The sequence below is a fragment of the Falco rusticolus genome, chromosome 1 (genome assembly GCF_015220075.1).
Source record: "Falco rusticolus isolate bFalRus1 chromosome 1, bFalRus1.pri, whole genome shotgun sequence".
Classification (NCBI taxonomy): Eukaryota; Metazoa; Chordata; class Aves; order Falconiformes; family Falconidae; genus Falco; species Falco rusticolus.
Window position 1 is genome coordinate 35,083,361 of NC_051187.1, and position 24,866 is coordinate 35,108,226.

Here is a 24,866-nt window from a genome sequence, read left to right on the forward strand (position 1 = left end):
CAGCCACTTGACTGTGTGCTTATACAGGGAAAGGTTTAAAGTCAAACATGTCATTCTGCTATTGATCGGTTGCATATTAAGAAGAATGATGCTCAACTCAGCTGGTTGTTCAGCTCTTTGAAGCACCAAGCATGGCAGTTTTCCTGTTGGCCACGGGAGGCCCATTTCAGAAGTAGATTTTTTTGGGATGCTATTTTTTTCCATTTTGAATTCAGAGTATGAAAAACTTTGAAGGACTTGGTTGATGCAGTTATTGCAATGCTTGTCTGCCAGTCGCTTAGCCTAGCAGAAATGTCATTTTGAAGCTGAGCCATGGCTCATTCAGTGCATGATAAGGCCTCTCTTTACTGCCATATGGTTCCTCCCTTTTTAAGGGGCAGAAGGGATAAGCCCTGAGGGAAGGGAACACCAAACATTCCCTGCTTTTTTAAAATGGATAGGATAAAGACGAGAATGTTAATATGTAGTTTAGTAAATGATCTGATTTCAGAAGGCTACACAGGGTTGAGATGGTTGCTTTGCTTTGTTTTGTTTTTTTTAAATCAAGGGAGTTATAGACCCAGGAGTAAAAGATAAGAGAATGTCTGTGTGCAGGTGCTTGTTGCTGCTTCAGTCTTACTGTAGAAAGTTGGGCTATCCAAATAGGAATCTTTCTCAGAGTGTCAAAATAATATATAGCTATGAAGAAAACTATTTTTTTTTTAGTTAAGCAATCTCCTCTCTTCCTTGATGTGTTTTTTGCCTCTGTTCTTTGGATTCACTTGACAGGAACTTAGACAGATGTTACTAAATATTTCATTTCAGTGGGAGTAGGGGACAAAAGTTCTTGTCAGGGTGTGTGTTTGTCTCTCCCATAAGCTCCTTTTGGTACAGAATATTTTTCAGTCCTCCTGTCTTCGTCCTCTTCGTCCTTCCTCCTTAGTGAGGGGTATCAAGATGACATAAATTTTATCTGGTATTTAAATGGCTTGAGTAGAGTGTGAAATGATATTTTGTTGCTGTGTGAGGATGATGTAGTGAAATGAAATGTTGTAACCAAAACAGATGGTGCTAATCTTGAATCTGTCTGCAAGATCTTGTAGCATTTAATTAAAACGGTGGTGTAATTCCCATGACACCTTTAACTACAACTTAAATTCTTGGACTATGAACTAAGGGCTTTCTCACACAGATTTTTACTCATGTGAGTAGTCCTTAGTATGAGTCTCTGGTGGCTTCAGAATAGCTACTTACTTGAATGAAGCTCTTTAAGAAGAGATTCTAATAAAACTGGCAAATATATATACATGTGTATATATATATGTATATGGCATTTACATTTTTTTATATTCCAATTTGAAACATAAATTGTAGACTAAAGACACTTAGCAACTACAGTATCCTACATAGAAGCAAACAAAAATCTAGATTTGAGAAATTGCTTAGATTGTGCCTGATGTCAGAGGCTGGTAAATAGTGTTTTAAGGTACTGTGAGCAACTTAACCTCTTCCCCTTGGTTAGAAGGGCAAATGCTGAAAGGTTTTTAATTATTATATTCCTTTGGTTAACTGAAACTTGTTTGTAGAGGTATCTGACTTAAATGGTGAGGTGTGGTTTTGTTTTGTGTTTTACCTTACTTCTTTTCTTAAGAGAATTTAGAGAAACTTATGTTTGAAGCACTGTGCAGACCTGAGTTTGAGTAGCACCTTTAGACAGGGAATTGGGAAGTATTTTTTATACCTGGTTTTCGTTTCGTTTTGTTTCAGACAGGAGAACTGAGATAGATAAAATGACCTGAACGATGTCATGTTGAAAAATTGAGAAAGTCAGGGTTGGAGCTGAGGGCCTGTGTGGTAGACGTCTAGATTTTTATTTTTTTAACTCATAAGACCCTTCAAGCCTTTTGTGTAGATCTTTGCCTCCTTTCAAGTATATCTTTCCTATTTTGGAAGTACTGAGGTACCGATTTTCTGGAGGCCTGAATGTGCCTTAGCTTTTCTCACCTTTCTGTACTATATGAAGCAGGAAAAATAACATATGATTATATAATTTTAGCCGTTCTTTTTAATGTAGAGAAGAAGTACAATAATACAGAAGTAACTCTAGTTTACACTTTGTGTGCCCAAATACAACAATTTCTCAAACTTTAGATGCTCTGCCTTTTTCTGGTTCTGCTGTGTCTGTGTTCTTGTATAAACTCTCCAGTAGAGCTTTGTGTATTGAAATGGGTGGAATTACTCAAGTCTTCTGGAGATGTTCATTTAAAATTGGTCTGTCCATTTCCCTTACAACATATATAGTCCAAAAAGCATTTGGTGGGGATGAGGAAAAAAAGAGGAGGTGGAAGATGTGTTTTGTTTGTGTTCCATCTGTGAGGACTGCAGAAGAGGAAAATAGTCACAGTGGCTACACAGCACTAATTATATCTTCAGGGTTGCTGGTAGCATGCCAGAATCAAGTTGTGCAGTGTGAAATGTTACTGGGGAATTGTGATTTTTAGCAGCCTAAACGCTGCCAATGTGAATGGAGCACTAGGAGATCAGCAGAAGACCCTTCCTGCCTGTCTGTTATTCTGATGTAAGCCTGAGGGAGGAAGAAGAATCAGAGCTTAGGTTTTATTTCTACTAGGAATTTACGGTTCTGGATGCTGTCCTGGAGTTAAAATGGCAACAGCCCTCAGCTGTTGCAGATAGATTCAATGGTGTCTGTATTTAGAGCATCAGACTAATGGTAGTAAAAGAAAGTGCTAATTTGCTTTCTGTCTTTCTTCTGCTTGCTTGTGTGTATAGGGGATATCAGAGGTTTGAATACTCTTAGTTCATTTGTTTTGAAGCTGTTTAACTGTGAAGACAGTCACCTAGGTGGAAGGAAACCTGTGTTTGCAGTCCTTTTCAAAGGACTATAAATGACATTCAGTGGCCATGTTTCCGAATGAAAGCCTTGGCATGGCTGTTTTCATTACTGCCTATCTCTTGGTTATGTTTTGGGTGGTTTTAGATGCCTATATGGAGTTTTGACATTTGAATGCACTCTGCTACCCTGATAGCTGATTTTGAATACATCAGAAACAGATCTTTCTGTGTCTTGGGAATTTTACTGTAAAAAGTTGAATGTTAGTAAAGATTTTGGATAGTACCGTTAAACAGAGAGATCTGATTTCTGTTTCCTTACAGGCTTAGCCCAGTGTATTTAGAGTGGGCAACTTACAAACGCTTTATTCTGTGTCCAATCTCAGTTAACTGAATTTAGAAAAAAATAAATTTTTAAAAGGCCCCTCTTATCTGAGTTCAACCCTTCACAGTCCTCCAAAACATATGTTCCTTTAGAAACCAAAGCAAAGGTCTCTTGTGTTACGCATGATTTACTAACAATGTTGGTTAATAGTATGTAATTCTAAGTTCTTTTTTTTGTCAGGCTTTTTAGTGTAAAGAACATTGTAGCAACCATAATAAGCTAAGACTACACATATGGGAAAAGATGCAAGAAACATAATAGATTACATCGCCTGGCAAGACTTCTGCTTTGTTCTGTATTCATTTCTAACCAGCCGTAAGTAAAATGGCATGGTTACAGTTTTGTCCTCAGGTTAGCGATCTTGGTTTTTATCTCAGTGAGTATTTCAGGCTGCTTTAAAACCAGGAGCCTTACTAAAAAGAGCAGCTCTACACTCCCTGACCTGCTTTGCTGTCTGCTGTCTTACTGGTACAAGCATCTTTGTGGCTATGTAATGAATTGGGTATAGGACTAATCTGAGTAGGGGGAAAAAGTTTAATGTAATATTTCTGATTTTTAGTCAGTTCATTTCTGTGTGAATCCATGCAAACAGCAGCACTGCGGTAAAGTGGAAGTAGTGGTAAAGCCAGGAGCAGGTGACTGATGCAGCGAAGGCAGGCCAGTCCAGCACTGCTTTTGGCACCAGTGCTTGCTTGTGCTGGTTTAAGGTGTACATTAACAACAGTCTCTGTGTGCAATTTTAATGTTCTGTTTTATCTGATTGGAGCTGTCACTGAAAGGGGAGATCCCACTCCACTGCTGCTCTCATCTGTGTGTTCTCACTCCTGTCTGCTCTAGTGATTATGTGGCTGCAGGGTAAGCTGTCAGTGTGCTGATCTGATAGATGTTTTTCGTTCTTTTTGTTTCTCATCTTTAAATTGGTGAACTGATTCCAACCAAACCCATTCACCTAATGTCTGCATGATCACCAGATCTAGTGTCAGACAGGGAGATGGAAATGCGTGGCTGGGGATGAGGGAGAGGCTGCCATTTTGGTAGCAGCCTGTGTTTGCTGCTGATTAAGCATAGATGAAACCGCGTTTAGTTCTTCAGTGCAGTCACCAGAACCATAGGCCATTGGCTGTCTTGTCTGTAAAAACCTTGCTGCAGAATGAGCCCTTTTAAAACTAGTAATGTTTGTTTCTTTAAATAAAGTATTTTTTTTAAAAAAAACTTCATGTGGCTGCAGATGTTTTCCCTATAGTGTGTTAAATACTTTACACAAAATATCTGTAGAGGCATAGAATATATGTAAGTGTTCCTGGTGCAATCTTCTCTTGTGTGCTACTTCTGGATTCAGATCTTCTTTGAATTCAGTTTTAATTAACATGAGGACAAAATATAGAAGTTCTGAGGATTAGTATTGATGCTTACCTATTAAAAATTTAAACAGAAACAGACATATCCAAATAAATGCACTGAATCACATTTCTACAACTTTGACCAGGAAACGGTGTGTGACTTCTCATTTTATGCTGCTACTAAGTTCAAAACCCCTAGTACTTGTCTCTTCTTAAGAGTCACTTTCTGTGCAGGTGGTCACTAGTGATCCTGGTTAGCTCTAGTAGCTTGTTAGTCCTCATAGACTGTAGAATTAGACACTTCAGAAGTTTGTTAGTGTAGAATTAGATTGGATTCGGCTCTGCTGATTTCTCTGTGCTTTTCTTGACTATATTTCATCCATAGTATGGATAGGATGTTATGGGTTGATACCTCTGAGCTGCCAGAAGGTTGCAAGAGCTTGCCTGCTGTTTCAAACACCTGATCTCTACTTGTTGCTGCTTTGATCAAGTGAGTGGTGCTGCTGAGTAACCTTTTTTTGATCAGTTGGGGTTTCGGGGGTTTTGTTTTTGTCATCCTCCTATTCAATGTTCCGTGTGACTTGCCATATGTTCCTGGTGCATTATGACATAAATGTTTAAAGAGGTATTTATTTTCCTAGGTTGCCTATGCTGGTACTAATCTTTGGTGTTTTCTGATTCCTAGTCATATTCATTATATTGTTTTGGAAACTGCACATTCCTTTTCCACGCTATAGATAGAGATCCATGTGGAACAGATGTAGATGTTTTGGAGGAGTGCGTGTGAGTACTTTCTCCTAGAATATTATGTAACATGTGAGGTATTCCAGTGCTATGCAGCACCCTACTGTGAAAAAAAAAATGTTGTCCTTCCCTTTTGCCTCTTCCTCCCCCATTGCCGTGCCCTCTTGTGCCAGGAACATGGCATACGTGCTCTGCATCTCAGCCAGTCCTGACTATCTTTCTTGATTTGCTTTTCTGTAGTTCCTCAACACTTTGAATGGAGAATCAGCATTTTTGCCTGGGTGCTAAAGCAATAGTGCTGGCTGTAGAAATCTTCAACAGGGATGATCCAGTACTGTCTGATTTCACCACCGCTGGTGTCCTGCTGACATGATACATGATGGTAGTATTGCTTCCGCAATGTGGAGCTGAAGGTGGCTGGTGGTTGAGGGGCATGCAAAAAGTAAAAACAATTTCACTGCTGCTTAGTGTTTTGTTAGGTTTTTATTGGTTTTGTTTTTTTCCCCTTCCTTGCAGAGGTCCGCTACTCTATTCCTGTGTGCCTGATGAGGCCTCTTCAGAGGAGAATTAAATAGGCAATCTGGATAATCAGTGTTTGGGGAAATAGCCCTTGAGGCATAGTCACAGGAACTTTAGTCATGGGCCAGAAGCCGCCTGTGCTAGGCACTGTACAGGTGGAATGAGGTGAAACTGTTTTAGAAGATATATTTATAAGATAAAAGAAATACAAGTGCTTTTTTGCTTGTGGTGTTGGCATGATGAACATCACCTTTAGCTCCTCATAGTGAACCAGCTAGCTCTGGAACAAGTAACAGCCTGCTTCCAGTTTTCCAGAGGTGAGGGAAAGTAAATTTTAGAGTTTAAACTTCTAAATGAGCAAAGTTTGTGAATTTGAAAGGGGAAATCCTTCTGTGAGACATGTAGTATGTGTTTTGGAGGAGTGGTGTAGGCCAGTAGGTTAAATGCCCTTGTGCAGATGATGAAAATAGGAGTATGTGATTTGCAAATGTTTTCTTTTCTTTAGGAGTAAAAAATCACCCTTGTTGGTATTTTTGATATGTACTGTCCAGAGAAAGGAAAGTTTAGATACAGCTAATTTATTACTTTCGCGGGGTGAGCGTTCCTGTAGGTAGTGTTGCCACTGCTGTGTCTTTTCTCCCTGGCAATGACTCTTCTCGTCAAAGGTGTAGGTACTGTATTTGAGTTTTTGCAGCCTGTTCCTGTAGACCAGCTGGCTTTTCCTGCGGGACCACTGTAGACCTGAGCACACGGCTATTTTTAAGCAGCAAGGTGGAGATGTGAATACTGTAAATGAAGTAGTGAGGGACTAACAGCAGTGAGAATGTGGTAACATGGGTTAGAAAGAAACTAGAGTACAAGCCCACTGTGAACACAGAGTATATACATACCATGTCTTTATTTGATAATGATGCTCATGCTAGCTAGTCTAAAACTCACACAATATTCCCCCGTGTGTCTTGGGCAGGCTCCCAGAGCCAGTGGAGAGGAGCAACAATCCTAGGAAACTGGGGAAAAAGCAGGAGGGGAAACCAGGCAGCAGGCTGGGGAGGGGAGAGGAAGAGTGTGATCTGTAGGGTAACAGAAGTAGATAAAAAGGTAACAATCTGGATGTTTCAAATAAGGGAAACTGAATGTGACAGCTGTGAGTATCTGCTATTAAAGATGAAAAGAAATAAAAAAACCCCATTAGAACGTTTTCTTTGCTGACCTGGTTCTAGCTGCCAACTGTTTCATGGTTTGAGTACTTTGGCAGCTTCTTCTCTGGCAATTGTTTACTCATACTGCTATGCAGTGGGACACTTGCATTCCTTAAGAATTTTCCACCTGTGTGGAAGAAAATTTTCCCTAAATGTCTGGGTGGCCATTTCACTGTTCTTTTTATTTTTCCTTGATGGTTAATAAGAGAATTCTGTCTGGTCAAGAGACAGTAAATGGCAGCTTTCCTTATTCTGTTCTTGTTCATTTGAGCAAAATAAAAGTAAAAAGCATGTTTGGTAAACCTGTAACATCACAATATGAAACTGTATTTCACCGTTTTCAGCAAGTCACTTATGTCCGGTAGTACTTTCTGTTTGTGACTTTCAAGTGGTCAACATTTGGGCTGACGCTGGACTCACGTGACCACCAAGTATGTAGGGAACGGGCCTTATTCCCTCTCCCTGCTTTTTTCCTTCTACCTTGTAAGCTTACAATAAGATAACAGTGAGGTTAGAAATGAATGAATCTGCTGGAAATGTCTCAAGTTGTGGTGAAAAATCTAAATGCAAGGGTAAGCCAGGTTTCTTTAGTACTGTTTCTAAATTTTTTTTCCTTGAGGTCAGAAAAGAGGAAAATATGGTAACAGGAGGAGTTTTTAACTTCAGCTGCTTAGAGCTAAATTCTAGGAATTAAACAATGAAAATGAAACAAACCAATACTGTGAACATAACTAAATTTTGAAATTGTGATTTAATGTCTTTTTTTGCGTTCATTTGTTTTCTCCGTAGGCTGAACTCACAGGCATCAAATGGCGTAGGTACAATTTTGAAGGTCATGGGGACTGTGGCCCTATCATTTCAGCCCCAGCACAGGATGATCCAATTCTGCTCAGCTTCATCCGCTGCTTGCAGGCCAATTTGCTTTGTGTGTGGCGCCGTGACGTCAAACCGGATTGTAAGGAACTATGGATATTCTGGTGGGGAGATGAACCAAATCTTGTAGATGTGATACATCGTGAACTGCACAGTAAGTTTCTCTCTTTCATTGTTTCTTGATGTATTTATATTTTTTCCAGTGAAAAAGGATCTTTGTCATTACTTGCTACCATGTGTGATTTTTGTCACAATTTGTGTCTTTAAGACCTAAAGGGAAAGACAAAGCTTGCAAATTTGACTTTGCTGCTGCAAGTGATCTGCATATGATGTGCAAAAAGAAATGCTAAATGAACTTGGGAGACTTGCATCCAACATCATTACTTAGATTTATTTTTTTTTGTGTGACATCTCGGATGCACAGTAAAATTAGAGTAAAATCTAGTTCAAAGGATAATAATAATAAAAATAAACTCTAGCATAAGGTACTAGTTGAAGGAATAAAAAACCTGTACTGTAGAGGCGGGTATACTCCATGTCACCACAGCTAAATCTGCAAGGTCAGAACTTGCAATATTGGTCATGGTACAGGATTTGAGCATAAATGGAGGCAAGCTGCAACAAGTGAATGTAATAAAAGGAAGGAAAGGAAAGGTAGGGCGAAGGTGGTAACAATAAAGTTCAAGTGATTGTAAGTTTTATGCAATTGGATTGTCCTTAGTGTCTCCAGAATGTGTAGCCTTAAAATGATAGAACGAAACCAACTTTACCTGTCATGATCCCTTTTGGATTTGACTCTATCCACTATATATTAATTTCTTTTCAATGGTGTATAGTTGTTATGAGTAAACCTAGTTTGTCTGAAAACATTGACTTTTAAATGATGCCTTATTAGACTGCATGAATTTTACCTCTATTTTACCACTTGGTGTCTTGAATGAAAATAACTGAAGTTCACCAATCCTGGAGTAATAATAGTAATTAAAAAAAAACAACCCAAACCAATAATCAGGATCAGTTCCTGGTTTTTTTTTCAATAAATTTTCATCCTGGTAAGCCTTTAGACTTTCTCATTACTTGGTGATAAAACTTGTATGCTAGTTCAAATATATCGAATATTGTATTTGTCCAGTGTGCTTTAGGTGTCCTTTATCCCCCTGCCTCTACCCCACACTGTGTTGGTCCTGGGTTATGGTATGTTTGCTTTCTTACTCATTACCCTGTTCTAACCACCTATCTTCAGACTGTAACAAACCTCATACATTCATGAATACCAGATTGTTTATTTGGTAATAATAGCTTGTGAAATCACAGATATGAAACACTCTGTGTATCTTCAGGCGTATTTCATGCAGGTAGTTATGTGATCATGTATAATTAAATAGATTGCTCAGAAGTGCTGCACCGAGCCATTCCACTGACATTAATTTTTTATGAGGCACCTGTTTTGAATGAAGGCATGGGTAATATTTCTACTTACCCAGCAAATCTTTAATAATATATGCTTTTCTTTTTGTGAAATACAGTTTATTTAATATTTCAAATGCAGTATATGGGACTTAAGTGTCTTTTTATTTGAGGGGAGTTGCAGGTGATAGCTTTTGTTTCTGTTGTAAATTGATGTAGCTTGTTTATGTCTGACATCTTGGTTACTACAATATAATGCTACTTCCAGCGATTGGAAGTATGGTGAAGCATTTAAATGTATGAATAGCTGAATCTGCTTGAGTATAGTATGGGACAGAGTATAGCAAATGGAGAATAGCATAACTTTGAGACCTTTTTTTGCCTGTTCCAAAATTTTATGAAGCATCTGGGATGAAGCCTTCAGTACAGTGACTTTTTAGTACAATGAAGTCTGAAAATTGTCTGCAAGAGCACTGTTTTTTAAATGTCAACAGCAACAGTATCACTCCAGTAAAAACAGTCTCAGTGTAGTATGTTTCACAACACAAAAGATACAAGAAGATATATCTATGCTGGTACAATAGCACTGTCATTGAGTGATGCTTATTTGCGGTGCTGTCTCTAATTTAAGTGGAAAATCTCAAAGGAAAAGGTTGTACAGAGGGGTGTGAAGAAGTGCGAAGCTGAGGTTGGAGATGGACAAAGCACTGCCTAACTCATTTAGGGGAATAAAATACGTGATAATTAAAAGATGAAATACGCCCCTGCTGTCAGGACCCTACAAGAATTTGGGAATTATCTCCTTTTCTGCTTCCTTCCACTGCAGGTTTTGGTATTCTTTGTAGTGTGTGTGAATCATATAATGATAGGTTACTACTTCTATATTAAAAGCACATTGAAACCCTCAAAGTGACTTATCAGATAATAGTTCAAAGTGATGTAAATTGTAAAAGTGTTATAAATTTTACTGCTGATAGGGCTGTCTTGCTCTCTTTAGTAGTATTCTAGAGTTGAAACATCAGTATTGACAAAATACTGAACATCAAATTCTGCTGGAATGAGTGAGGCATTTATGTACATTGATTCCGTGAAATATGATGAAGGACACTGTGTTCAATGTTTCATGCAAGTAGCAAGGCAGAAGAAGAAGAAACAAGGTTATTTTGCTTTTTATTGTATAAGCAGACCACAGTACTGAAATATTTGATAGTTGAAGTTGGTTTCTTGAGTCTACATGCCCTTGACGATATAAAGGACTTTGCATGTTGGGTACAAACAGAAAATAGGTAAGTTACTGAAGCACAGTCATTGACTTGCCTGACAGCTGAGCCACTATAGCATGCTGTTTGTTTTGGTATAACCTAGTCATTAAATAAACTGCTTAAAATCTTTTTTGTACAGGTTGGATTTTCACTGTGGTCAGTAACTTACAGCTCAATGACCAGAGCTTTGGTTTTGTGATTGTACTCGGACATTTAGGAGCACACCTCCCAGAAATGGGGTACTGCAAATCCAAGTGAAAGACTAGGGTATATCCAAAACATTTTCAGGTTTACAAATCCTGTCTTTTGAGATGTATGAACTTTAGGAAATAATGGCTTTTAGTAAGATCATTAATTTTTACCAAGTATGAAGTTGCTCACAATGTTTTGAATTTCTCTTTTGCTGCCTAGGACTTGTGCTTTAAATGTGAACTTTTTATTAGGGTAATAAAAATTCAGTGGCAACTTCTAAATTTAAGGCTTTATCTCTTATTCATTCAAGTCTCAATTAGAACTATTGATCTTTTTGAGTAACAGAGTCTCACTCAAATAATATTGTGTGACATTTAGTACTTCTGTTAAACAAATGGGAAGTACAGACTGAGACTTTTCTACAAACTGTGTGGGTTGCCTTATCTTTATAACATTCAAGATAGATGCTTTTGGAAGCAGCAATCTGCCTTTAATAAAAGCATTTTAAATAGTCATAGGGAAAACAACTTAGTAGTTCTAAACAGCAGGTACTAGGAACAGTTGTTTAGCTATTAGCTTTCCAAAACTGTGTAGGTAATTATAATGCTGTCATGGGAGATTAAGTAAAAACAATTATTTGCAGAACAGCTATAGATCAGTTAAGTAGTTAGATTAGCTAGACAGCTGTGAATTTCATAGGTGTGTCTCTTGCACATACTCCTACATTTCTTTTTCCTGCCAGCCGTAGCTGTTGTGTTCTGTGTTCTATTATGATTTAATTTAAAATTAAGAAAGATGCAAGATCTTTATTCTGTCCCAATTGAAAAAAGCTAATTGGTATGGGGTCACTGAATGGGAGAAAAAAATTGAGTGTATTTTTTGAGAAGTTGGGAGTGTTTTAGTTTGTGGAAGCTCTGTTTTCTCAGAGATAAATGCTATTTAACGATACTACTACCTGAAGAGGTTTGACAAGTGTTACAGCTGCTGTACCTTTTCCCATAATTTTTTTTTGTTTGTATTTTGGGTTTTCTTTTAAATCATGCAGAAGAAAAGGAATAGAGACGAGGTAGTATCTACTGTTGGCAGGTTTTTTGGACAGGGAAGTTGTAGTTTTGCAAGCTGTAGTGATGTCATTTGCATTTGGTGACCAAATGCCATCTGGAGCACCACAGAGAATTTATACTTGATTCTTGTGGGTGGTTTTTTTTTTTCTATTCTCTGACCCACCTGCCTTGTACCCTCTGCATTCCACATAGATTATAAGCAGGTCATACCTGTTCCTTAGTTGCCTTCTCTGCTTTTCCAAAGAAAACTTGTCTGACAGTTTTGTCTATAAACTTGTAATCTGCATATTGAGTTTATGGATATATTCAGCTTTGTTGCATCTGTGGTACAAAATACTTGACTTGTCAGGAATAATGCAGGGATTATGATGTGTAGCACTACTGAGAATATAGTTTTGGTGACTGTAAACATGACCCTGGAGATGGACTCTGGAGACTGTCAGAAGGTTAGACAGTATCTTGAAAATAAGTAAGTTCCTGGTATTTGATATAAGGATGCAGTTTCATTCAAAGAACTAGAAACTTAATGGCTTGTTTGCTTCTAATCGCTGATTCTGGTAGGCGTTTGGGGTTGCCATTGTGTCTTCCTCTGAACAAGACAAACTAATATGAGGAACTTAAGGCATCAGTAAGAACCCCCAGACACATGTCTGTACCCTCCAGCCATTACTGCTGGCCTCAGCAATGCATAGCACAGAAGTAAAAACCCCATATTGTGACAGGTGCTTCATCATATAGTTTCAAAATAGAAGCCTAACAGTACAAAGCTCCTTGAGAGAAAATAAACACAATTTTAGCACTTTACTACTCTTGGGACAATCATCCTTGAAGTGCTGGTAAAGTTGCAGTTAACTCTTGACTCACTCTCACTTAAAATTAACTTAAAGATATTTTCCTCTCAAATCAGATTAACAGTTATTTCTGTGCAACTTTTTTGTTGCAAGGGGAAAGACTTTTGGGGGAAAGTTACTTTTTTTCTGTGGGCTGAATTCTTTTGAGCCAAACCATTTGTTTTTTATGTATTGTCTGGTATATTGCACTTGATCCATTGAGTTGCTGGAGCTGCTTCCCCCCGGAAAAGATACTAATAAACTTTGTACTACATTGCATGTAGAACATTAGAGTTTTATTGGAAACTCTTAGGAAGAGTGGATTATCTTGAATTAATAAGGTAAATTGTTACTGCTCATGATATTCACAGCTTGGGAAGTTTAAAAATGTAGTTAAAACTTGATCTGTGACAGGAGAACATGGACCTTCAGTTCATTCCTGTTTATAAATTCTTGGCATATCAGGCCAATGTGGTTGTAATCCCCATGCGCTGATAAAAGTTGAGGAAAAAATGTTAGCTGTAAGAAGGACCTTTTGTAAATCCCCTTTAGACCATATAGTTGTAGCCCAGACTTAATTTCTGCTATTGTTTCTTTACCTGAATGGTTAGATTTTCACCTACGTGAAAACAGAGCATGCCAGGTATGTTTTCAAGGATGTTTCCTGAGAAGAATAACTTGCCAGAGCTCAGTTTAGGTGTTTTTATTACAGCTAGGTAGGGCTCTTGATACTCACTGACAAACTTCCAGATTTCAAAGTTTATTTTACAAGTTAAGTCTTCTACATTAAGTAAATGTTCAACCTATAAATGTTAGCTAGATGGTGTTTTTCAGTATTTGTTAGGGATGTAAAGAAAAATAATGGAAAACTTGAATTTTGGAAAAAAAAAAAGACATCTTTTTCCCCCCCCTGCTAATATAAAAGAGGATAAAGGAGTGAGAAGTCTCCTTTACTTCCATTTCATTTAAAAATAGTCTGTTTAAGGTTCTTTCAAGGTACTCTGTTTGGTTTACTGTAGTTGTAAGGAGTTGGGGAGATAAAAAAAGATGTGTAGTGAGTTATGTTAATTATTGAATGAGAAAACATTCCTGTCTGTCAAAACAAATACTTTAAATATTCTTGATTTTATGTATTGCTTCACATAAGTACCCCTTCCTGCAAAATGGGTATACAAATTAATAGTATTGCTTTTAATGAAAGTGCTGTTAAATCTTTCATTCTATTATAAGATTATGGAAGTGGGAAAGAAGGGAGTGTTTTGCTGCTGAAATTGCTTTATGGCTGGCTTTGATACTCTCTTGAAATTACCAAAAGGTTATCTCCATGTTTCCTTCTTTGATAGGCTTAGTTGAAGGGTGTACAAGCATGGAATGTGTATTACAACAATTTGTTTTATGTGCTCTAGATAACTACATAAAACCCATAACTATTGTTATGCTCAGTATTATTTAGAATGAGGCCAGCTAATGTATGGAAAAGCAGTTTACAAAAAAGGAATAAAAGGAATCTCAGAGGAGCTGAAATGGAAGCATTTTTGAAGGCTTTCAGTTTTAAAAAGAAGCTACAAATATCAAGCAGCTGAGTACCACTTATTAATAATTTGAAGTGAAATCTGAAAATGGTTAATTGCTGGTTCTTGAGTTAAGAGTGGAATTAGAAAGTAGGTTCATACGACGGAAGACTTTATTGGAATATTAAGTTACTGAAAAGTCTTTTTCTGGGTTGATTACTTTTAATAAGATAAGTAATTTCCATTTTCTTAATTGTCTAGCATAGATTATTTTCAGAGACGTGAAAACCAAGTTAAACTTTTACATTCTTTTGGAGAAGAGATAGGATTTAGAAGTGAATTCATACTTTCTCAGCTTGCAGAATTGTTCTATGACCCTTATATTTGACACTGTTAATTGGTGTCCAGTGATTGCCAGTTGAAGTTCAGCTTAGACAAAATAAACTTTTTCTTTTAAGGAGGCATATTAAATGAGGTTATTATGCCATCATTTGGGATTAAGGAACTGCTTCATGGGAAAATGCCAACTCCTTTTATACACATGAAGTTGACAAGAGCCTTATTGTGTCCAGGCAAGATGTCTTCATTTTATTTTGTTTTCTTTTTAAAATAAGTATTTTTTCCAACACCCCAACTTCTTCCTTCTTTTTACTTTAAAATTGGTTTATGGTTATAGGCAACAAGGGTATGAGTAGCTTACAAAAAAAAGCAATCAAATCTGAGTTTCCCATTTAGAAATCAGATTGCACTTACCTTAAATCTTTTCTTCAATGTTTTTTCGTCTCAACATTAACAATGAACCTCAGTGTTCAGAGTAGTATCAAATCAATATATATGGCATGTATGAACTCATCGATTTTAGTCAGTGGTGTGCCTTCCTAACATACGGCATTTCCCCCCTTTTTACAATCTGCAATATCTAAGTCTAAAGGTAACAGAAAAAATATGAAATCTAACTAAGGGTCATATGTATATGCTTTCTATTTTATTTTTTTATCTCTCAAAAGTTAACATTTTAAATCTTTTTCGTATTTGGGAATTTGGAGGTTTTACTGTTATTTGCAACAAATTACCTTCTGAAAACAGTTTGAGGGGAAGACACTGATGGAAGATGAAGCCAAGAAATTCTCTACTGAATATCATAATTTTTTCCTGTTAATCTTCCTGCTTTCAAAATACACGCTTAGTTAAGTTGGAATAGTTGAAATGTTGAGTAATTAGTCTTTAAGTTTTATTGGCCACACAATAGTTATTGTTTTTCTGTTGTGTTTTTGTGGAAAAATGAATTGGCGTTCATTGTGAAACATTAAGAGCTACATTCTGTAGTGACCATTTAATGATTCTTTTGCAGAACTGTTTCGGTAAGACTGGACTTCATAGCAAACCGTATACATTTAAGGGCAGAATAGTATTGGTCCTGCAAAAATGGTGCACAGAAAGTGCTGGAAATCTGAAACAAGATTATAATAGCTCAGAATCCTTTTCAAATAAAAGCTAGAGTGAGGTTTTACTAATGAATGGGAGAGAACTGTTGTATAAAGTGTGCTTGGAATTAACTAGAGTGTTGAGACCAAACTGAAGTCCAACTTTTGAATGTAAATAAAATTGATGTGTTACCACAGGCAACTCAGTGAACCACGTAATTAGTTTTTTTCCATGAAAAGTGAGACATTATACTGCAGCTGCAGCAAAGCAGTAGGTAAAGGATTTATATTCTAGTTATATGAAAATTAAACAATCATTAAAAGACTGTATTTTTAAAAGTGCTGCTTGAGGGGGGGGGAGAAGGAAAAAATCCAATCAGTAAAATTTATTTTTCAGCAGTGTGTTGGGCAATGTCATCCACCGTAGTTGATGTGTTTTGCTTCAGGGTATTTTTACTTTTTTTTCCAGTGAAATGAACTCACTTAACTGTGTGAAGTAAATCTAAGTTAGCTTGAAGTGAAATCTGCATTAATAGAGCTCATTACTGATGTTTGTATTTTCATGTACTGAGTAATCCTAAGAACACAGGACAAGCTTTACTGGTAAATTTCATCTTTTTAAAACAGATTAAATGCCATCTTTAAAAAAATATAATTAAAACAGTTTTGTATACAATTGCATTTTGGTAATTCCATTTTCAGAATAATAATCTTATAGTGACAAACACGTGCTACTGGATTGCAAATGGAAAACATAGAAACATACGTCTTGTGAAGTTAACCCATAGTCTCTTTAGAAAGGTATATTTTCTATTACATAAGAGTTAATTTCTTTATTTTAATGTTCCTATTAAAGGTTATAAATCTTGATAAAAAATTCTTGTACCCCAGTTGTGAGAGTAGTTCCATTTTAAGTGGACTTAATTATACATATGCACAAGGACTTGACAGTAATCTCTATTACATGTTCATTGGATACCTAGAAACATGTATATATGGGAATTTTAAGGTTTGATATATGGTTCAGTGTGTCAGTGATCAGCCATGAAATTTGAGCATCACTGTGGTACACTGAGAATGAAGGCTTTGAAACATGTAGTTTCAAATAAACATTAGGAAACAGACTTCAAGGCATGCATAAGTTGTAATATGTAATTTCCAAAACAGTATGCTGTAAATATGCAAACAAACGAACAAAAATATTCTTGTAGAGGAGGAGCAAATGCAAAACAAATGAGCTGTAGTACATGGAATAGCTTAAGAATGAGACTGAATTCTTATCTTTGCTCTTTGCACATGGGAATTGTGGGTTTCAATAGGAAAAGGGTGGAGTTTTGCTGTTAGTTAAATATTAGTTCCTTTTTGTAAAAAACCAAACAACTGTGTCACTCGCATAATAACAACTAAACTTAGACTTCCAGTGAAAGTGTTAAATTGATTTTTTTCAATACTGAATTTTTAAGTAGTTTGAAGGAAAAGTGTATGCTAGAGGAAAGGCACACTACTGAAATACTTTTACATTCTTGTTGACCTAAACCATGCTTCAGACTTTTTCATTTTCAGCTAAGCAGTGTAAGCATAATGTGCAACAAAGCTACCTGTGCTCAGATATTGTAAAATTGACTATTGTGTTCCCTTTAGTCATTCAAGTGCATTTCAGTTACCTTAGTATTCTCTTAGTTCAGGTACAGGCTGGTGTGAGACAGGTCACTGTTTCTGCTTCTGTGACAACTGGTGACAAGGTGTGGAGCATCACACCCTTGGCTTGCTTTCTTTGCTTCTGCCTTTTACCATCTGTAATTTTGATTTGGAATGAGACCACTGCTACTTCTGTGCTCTAGCACCATTCAACTTGGGTGTACCCCCTTAGTGGCCCGCTGCTACAGGGCTGAAGTACCTGTCTCAGCATGAAAACCCAGTGGTCTGAAAATAGTTATCCTTGCTAAAAGACCTTTACTGTCCTTATTTCTGTTCTTTAATAATACAGTATGTGCCAGTCTCTTCACAAAAACATGGGCATTTTTTGCTTTGGAATAGGCAGTGAGCCAAAGGAGTCAAACAGAAATGTTGTGGGGGTTTTTTGGGTTTTTTTTGGTTTTTTTTGTTGTTGTTGTTTTTTTTTTTTTTGTAATAAATTGATGGGTGGAGAGTAACAAATAACAAGGCAAAGTTAGCACCTGAAACTTCTGGACAAATATAAATGTGAAGTTCCTATATTAAGGAGTGTATATTGATAAACTTGGTGTCAGAAGGGAGAATAGAGGGTGACAGGTATGGCAGTTTGTAAGCAGGGATCCAGGAAGCAACTCTTTTCAAGAAACCATTTTTCTTTTATAGTTAACTGGTTTCATGACATTCTAGTTGCTCTGTCTTTCTGAAACATAAGTAATATCTTTTTTACAGTCAAGGGAAACTCCAGATCACAGGTGATGAAGGTATTGTACAGTGGTTTTTGTTGGGTTTTTTTGTGTGGGGTGTGGGGGTTTTTTAAAGTTGAATGGCTTTAAGAATTCAATGCGTATTCTTTAATGCTCTCTAAAGAGATGGGAAGTATGAACATCATTATTTTGTCTGCAGGAGAGCTTACATTCTTATGTGTTTATGGTTCTGGAAAGTTAGTTAACCACTTGGGGCATGGAAGTTAAATCTCTCGGCCCCTTCTGAGTTCTAGTAAAATTTGTGCTGTGCAATATTTTGCAACATATGTCAACTAAATTGAATGGCATCTGTTCTCTAAGGCAAATGAAGGTGAAATGTGTGGGTTTTTTTCTCTCTCCTGTAATTTTTTTTTTTTGCCTCATGTATGAAAAGGATGCCATTTCTGATATTGTGATGGCAATAAGCAGTGTGATTATAGAGCAAGTATGGCTTCTGTGTTTGATCTTCTCTGCTCTGGTTAAGCAATGGATATGGTATTGGATTATGTTGGGTTGTGATGGAATGATGAAAGGCTTCACTGAAAATCCTGCTCTTTCCAGTGATTCCTGAATGTGCCTGGGAATTCTGCCACTTTAAAAGGCTGCTTATCAAGAGAAATACGTGTTTTCTGACACAAGTTTTACAGGTTTGCTTTAGCGTGCAATTGGCTTATTGAAATATTTTATTTTTGTTTTTTTCTAGCCTTACATTTTGAGTAACTTAGAACTCAAGGAGTCTATTGATGTCTTTAGCAGCCCTCAATTGGTAGTCCAATTCTGATTTTCTTTGAAGAATGAAGTAAAAAATTTCATTGCTCCAACATAGTAAGAGCAATTATGAAAGCAAGATTTATTGTCGTTGCAAAAGAAATAGATGCAGCTAATATAACACCTGGAAGGTAAAGGTGGTGGTTCTTTCCTTGTTTGTTTCAGTAAGGTAAAAGGATATATATGCTGTAACTTCTTAGCTGCTCATGTGAAGTTACCTCCTTTTCATGGTAAAAATCACTTCAGAACAAATAAAAAAAATATGCAAGAGACTGATACAATTCTGCCTGCTGGAAAAGGAAGCGTTCTTTGTTCAATTTTAAGCCTGACAAGCTATTTAAACCTTTGTGCTGTTTCACCTTTGTGCTGTGTGTTGTGTTGAACATCACCGTAAAGCTTCATGTGGGAAACCGCATCTCTTTATGTAGATAGCAGTATATTGAACTATTGTGTTGTATATGCAGAAGCTGTATATTTGGGGGTGAATTGTTACGATTCAGCAATATGAGAAAGGATTGAGATAAATGAAGTGCTGGGATATTTAATAGGACACACTAAAAATGCAAAGTGGTAGCTGGAATTGATGTCAATGCTGTTGGTGCTGCTTCTCTGCTGGCTTGTTGGTGCTTCCAGCTGAAGTAAGGTCCTCTGATCCTCTGTCTTAGAATCTGCGCAAACTCGGAGCTAGAGTTTATACCCAGAAGAGTTACACAGTTCAAATGGAGGAGTTCCCACTCATCTGTTCCCTTTCCCACTCTTTGGGAAGTAATTTGTTCAGGAGCTAATAAGCAGATGAATTAAAGCTGGGAATAATAAACAGCAATGTGTTTCAGGGATCTCTCTAGAGAGACGTTGTACTTGGAGAAGCTATCCATTGAAATGTTTAACTTCTAGGCACGTATCTGCTCTCCCAGATGTATGTAGAATTACTGCTCAGTCATCCTCTCCCTGCCTTTTTCTTAAACTAAACCAGATTGTAGGTTGCATTATTTTTTTATTATTTTTTCCCTTCCTGTAAACCACAGGTTTAAGGTGTGGAAGATGGGAAGAAAAATGTTTTCCTTGCAAGATTGTTACTGCTTAGTTTTAAAAGAAGTAGACTATGGTACTCAAATTACTAACGCCTCCCTTTCTGCTATATGAGTTCCTGCCTGGCCTTGTCCTGAAGGTTTCTCAGTAAGCCCACAAAATAAAATTGGGGAGCAAACATTACACATAAGCACTTTTCATTGTTTACTTCCATGTCCTGTTCTAGACAGGTGTCAAAACTTTGTGCTGACATGCTCCACACTTACTATGGCTGATCCTGTGTTACAGCAATTTCTCAAATTTAATTGCTCAGATTATTGTGTGCTAACAATCTAACCAAAAGATCATAAGTTATAGATAAATTAAATATACGTATATATGTATAAAGAAAACCAATTACTGTCTTTGAGGAAGTAACTTGAATGGGAATCTACATGAGTTCAGTTTTCACCTCTCTGTGGTTTTACAGTTATTTTCCATTTTTATTTATTTATGCCCAAGTAATAAACTTGCCAGCAAACCTGTGTTATATATCCTCTAGGAAGGACGTTTGTTTTTTCTTTCCCTCATTGAGTACAGTTTACATTTTGTCTGTTAACATAATGCACTGAATAGGAGGAGTTAAAAATAAGTTTCTGAACTCAAAACTGGCCAAAATACAAAATCTGTAGGAGTGCCATAGTAGATAAATTAAAAGCAGAAAACCAAACACAAGTTACCACTTGCTATCTCTGTAGGCCTCCTGCTTACATTCCCGTGTCCTCGCCAAATTTTGGAAGAAGCAACTGACTTTTTAGTATTTTCATCTGAGTTTAATTGCTTAGCTAATTGACATGTAATCACTTGACTGAAAAAGTAGAGACCTTGGATTACTCATACATTGGAAAATCTATGGTAGCTATTCATTATTAAAGATACCATTTTATATAGCTGAATGGTATATACAACAAACATGATGCTGATTTAGCTGAAATAACAGAGGGATGTGGAAGGAGCTGCACACTGATAAGGCTGCATGATTCATTATTATGTTAGTTCAGAATCTTTCATTGCTCAAATTGCTGAGCTCTGTAGTTTTGTACTGTCATTTGTCTTTGTTTTAATGGGATTAAGTAATTATGTGTGCATTTTCTTTCAACTAACTAGCCTAGTAAAAGCATGCAAAACTGAATAGCCTATAAATTGTCAGCTCTTCTGTTCTAGAAAAAGTGCTTTGATTGCACTGCAGTTTTTAAATCTTGCTGCATATATTTAGATGACCTACTGAGGTGAGTAAGACTATAGAAGTAGTTTATGTAACTAATGGGCTCAGGGTCTCCCCTTGGGAACGTGGCATGGGGAAAGCAGCTCTCAGCCTACAGTACTGGAATTTTGAGAGCAGCATTTTATAGCAGAAATAACAGATATGTAACCTAAGGCAGTGACTCTTCAGCTGTTCTTTCAGAGAGTGGAATAATTCGTCATTGGAACAAATAATATTTGGTATTGACATGTGTGCTTTTGGCTGCATCGGTAGTAGTTTCAGATACAAATTTTGCTGCTTCTTTGCAAAATCCCTGCAACTGTTAAGACTTCCACTACTTTTTTTGTTAGCTTGATATCAGTCGGATTTTTTAAAGTATTAACTGCTAATCATGTGTGATGTCATATCAAGAGGAGAGCATTTGTATTTAATGAAATTGTCAGGTGTTTGGTATGTGATATCATCAGCTCACCTAATTCTTCTTATAAGATTCATACTTTACCATATGTTTATACTTCAGTTTTATCTTTACTATTAATTCAAATTATGTCTTGTTTTGAGAGTTTATGTAATCACTTTAATGAAGTGGTTGTGTTTGCTTGATGCTTCTTGTTTATTTTAAATATTGGCCTGGGGAACTAAAGATTTTAATGCATTCAAAATGATAACTAGTAGTAACTATGCAATATTCCTCTGTAAATTAATTTTTAAATGATCTCCATATAATAAGATTTTTGTACTATTATACTGTCTCATAATTTCATGCTAGAACAAACTTCTGTTAATTTGCATTAGTGCTAGTCCATATATGCCACAGCTATAGTTTTTCATTCCTCTTCTGGCTTGAAGTTATTTTGTCAGCAGATCCATTTTTTTTTCTTGCCTGAAGTTTTGCGTATTACGCTTGACAATGCAATTTCTGAATTTTGTAGAGTTGTGATTCCGTAATCCCAGGCAGCCATTTAAATTAACCTGTTATGATGAATAATGAATGACTATTCCAAAAATTACTTTTCTTGTTGCCTGTGCAGTTAGTCAGGAGGCTTTCTGTGATTGTATCAGTGTTGTGCATATTAAGCAGTCTTGGCTTAAGAACAGTAACTCGCAGGACCCATGATAGAAATGGACAACTCTCACAACACCTGTCTTTGGAGATCTGTGGAGGAAAATAAACCAGTTTAGGCCACCTTGTTTGCTTGGTTTACAAGTGGGAGTTGTTTTTATCCTGGTGTTTCCTAATGGAGTTGATGAAATTCTACCTGAATGTTGAATCTCTCATATAAGTTGTAGCTCTCATCTGGCTGTTTACAGTGATTTGTAAACTCTTCAGTAGATTGCTGTAAGACTAGATTATACTAGTGGCTACTTTTGCTTTGGGATTTTTAGCTGATGACCTGACTGTAACCAGGAACTCAAAGGTACCTTAGCCAAGCCAAGGTGCCTGCTTTTGCATTTAGCATTTACTCCCTGGCCACTCTATCTTAAGTTTCCTCAGCACTTTAACTCGTTAAGTTATCCAGGATGTGTGACTGAGGAGGAAGGAGTTGGTCCATGATTGTATTGTGCTATGATAAACAAGTAAGCAATGCAAATGATAAATGATTAAGGTGAAGTGATAAGCAAGCCTTGTCTTTCTGTGTTCTGGTAGCAGGGGAAAATTGGGAAAAGGAGGAGAGGTGTTGTAGAATTGTTTAAGAATAGCACATAACTAATGTCCTTTTTTATTGTTGCTCACACTACTTCCAGCTAAGTCTGCATGCTAATCCTCATGTGATTAAGAATGCTGGATAATGACACAACAACCTCTGCAAAGTAATGCTTGAGGAAGATAATCCCACTGTGTGCATTTGATGCCACATCTGGGATGAGATTATAAAATAAAATTTAAAAAAAAATACAAGCCTGCTTGAACTGTAACTTTTTGAAAGCCTTTAAATATATAGAGCTTGCAGAAAACTGATGGAGGTAAGTTACCCTGTATAAATGTATTAGAAAAGAATACAGAGTGCACTCAGAGTACAAAGACTCAAGTTTTATTTGCCATGGTTGTTGTCAATATGTAGCAAAACACTCAGTAAGTATTGTCTCAGTCTGTCACTGTAGCATGTTGAGCATTTGCAGTTGTAAATCGCTATCATATATCAGAAATATGGAATTTTGCAACCAAAGAAAAACATACAGAAACTTTGGAGTCACAAAACTTTGCCGTCTACCATAACTTTGGTTGTAGCTTCTGTTCAGTGTTGCAGCTGACCAGTGTATAAAGGGAGTTTTCAGAAATATATGTACTGTGAAAACGTAGCTATGTTTATGTAATGATAGTTTATTTAATGGAAGCTTTGCAAAGAATTTGACTGCCCTGTGCAGTGTCCAAGTCAAGAGGGTGAGACACAGCAGAAGTGCTAGGGCACAGTCATCTTAAACAGAAATTACATTATCAGATTTCTGTTAAAGTAAATTCAGAGGTGATATCTATGTTAGTAAGTAATTCTGTGGAATAAAAGCAGTTCAGTAGATTAAAGCAGTGGGGTTAAAGGTTCTGTAGTCCACACTATATGAAATTGGGGAGTTTGTTTCGGCTGGACCAGAAGCCCTCAGCATGCATGGCATTAAATTAGTTTAAACAATGAACCTTCAGTTCAGACCCTTTTGGGGTTGATGGCATATCTCAGCATGTATGGGCAACGGTTCTCTGCTTCCTTGCTGCCAAAACGAATCTGTTTTGCATATACCAGAACTTGCAGAGTGGTAAGATATAGGTGATCAGAGTTGCCCAGTATTTATGCTTCCTAAATGCTGCTGTGATAATGTGGTCTGCCTACAGTGGGTGTATTGCATGGGTGGCATTAGTTCCTGGTGGCTTTTTCCCTCAAGAGACACCATTTGTTGTGACAATGTGTATTTGTCGCATACATTGATCTGAGTGTGTAAGAGATTTGTTGCATCTCGGACTTTGTGTGCACGTAAGGAAAGTCTGTTCAACATGTGTACAATAAACCTGATGAATCCAGGATGCATTGAATTGATTGTGTGTTACCCTGCTGGTCTGCTGCAGGGTTGGCTTATGGTGGTCATTTGTGTAGACTGCCAAATGCCTGGAAATTACACACAAATGTTGAAAGTCCTCATGTTTCAGGCACGGTTTCTCGGCATGAGGAGAGAATGCAGCCACTGAAGCTGTGTGGATTGTTAGTGTGGATGTATATTTCCTTTGTGATGCCAAACGTGTTTTTTCTACTCTGAACTTTAGTGTTGTGCTTGTATGTGAGGGAATGCCTGTGTTCCTGGCCCTTTCATTAAACTACCCATCTCTTCTAAAGTTGCTGAATATTTTAACATTTCATCAATATTTACTGTGTATAAAAAGAATATGCGCCACTACAGAATTAGAATGTAAAAGGTCTTTTGGATGTTATCTAGTCAGTTGAAATAGAGTTGGGAAAAGACAAGAAGCCTTTACTACTGACTCTTGGATTTCTCTTGAATTTAGTCTTGCAAGTAATGTGGTAATGGTTAGTTTCTTGTTGTTTTGAATTAAAACTAAAACATCAGATTATGTGATTTACGTAGTTTAAATTATTTTGCTATTATTTCATTTACATTAGTCTTGTATTTTTGTTAGGCAAATTAATTTTTTGTTAAATATTTGTGAAGAGAATTTCAAAATACTGTGATTAGTTCTTTTATTTTGAAAGAAATAGTTAACGAATAGCAAAATGCTTTTGGAGCTCTGAATTTCTGGCAAGTACCATTGGTACAGAGTGTACTGAACTGTAAATGTTGCAGAGTTAGCACAAACTGTCTGATATAAAAAGCACGTTTTTCTTATA

The 24,866-nt window shown here is 36.8% G+C and overlaps 1 protein-coding gene across 2 annotated transcripts in view; it reads left to right on the forward strand.

The window, feature by feature from the left end:
• Positions 1-24,866, forward strand: part of MED13L (mediator complex subunit 13L) — a 204,275-nt gene that overhangs the window by 15,338 nt on the left and 164,071 nt on the right. For both annotated transcript variants that reach the window (XM_037387908.1, XM_037387817.1), the window contains one exon: positions 7,806-8,043. In XM_037387908.1, coding sequence (XP_037243805.1) covers positions 7,806-8,043 — 238 coding nt within the window. The remainder of the gene's footprint in view (positions 1-7,805; positions 8,044-24,866) is intronic.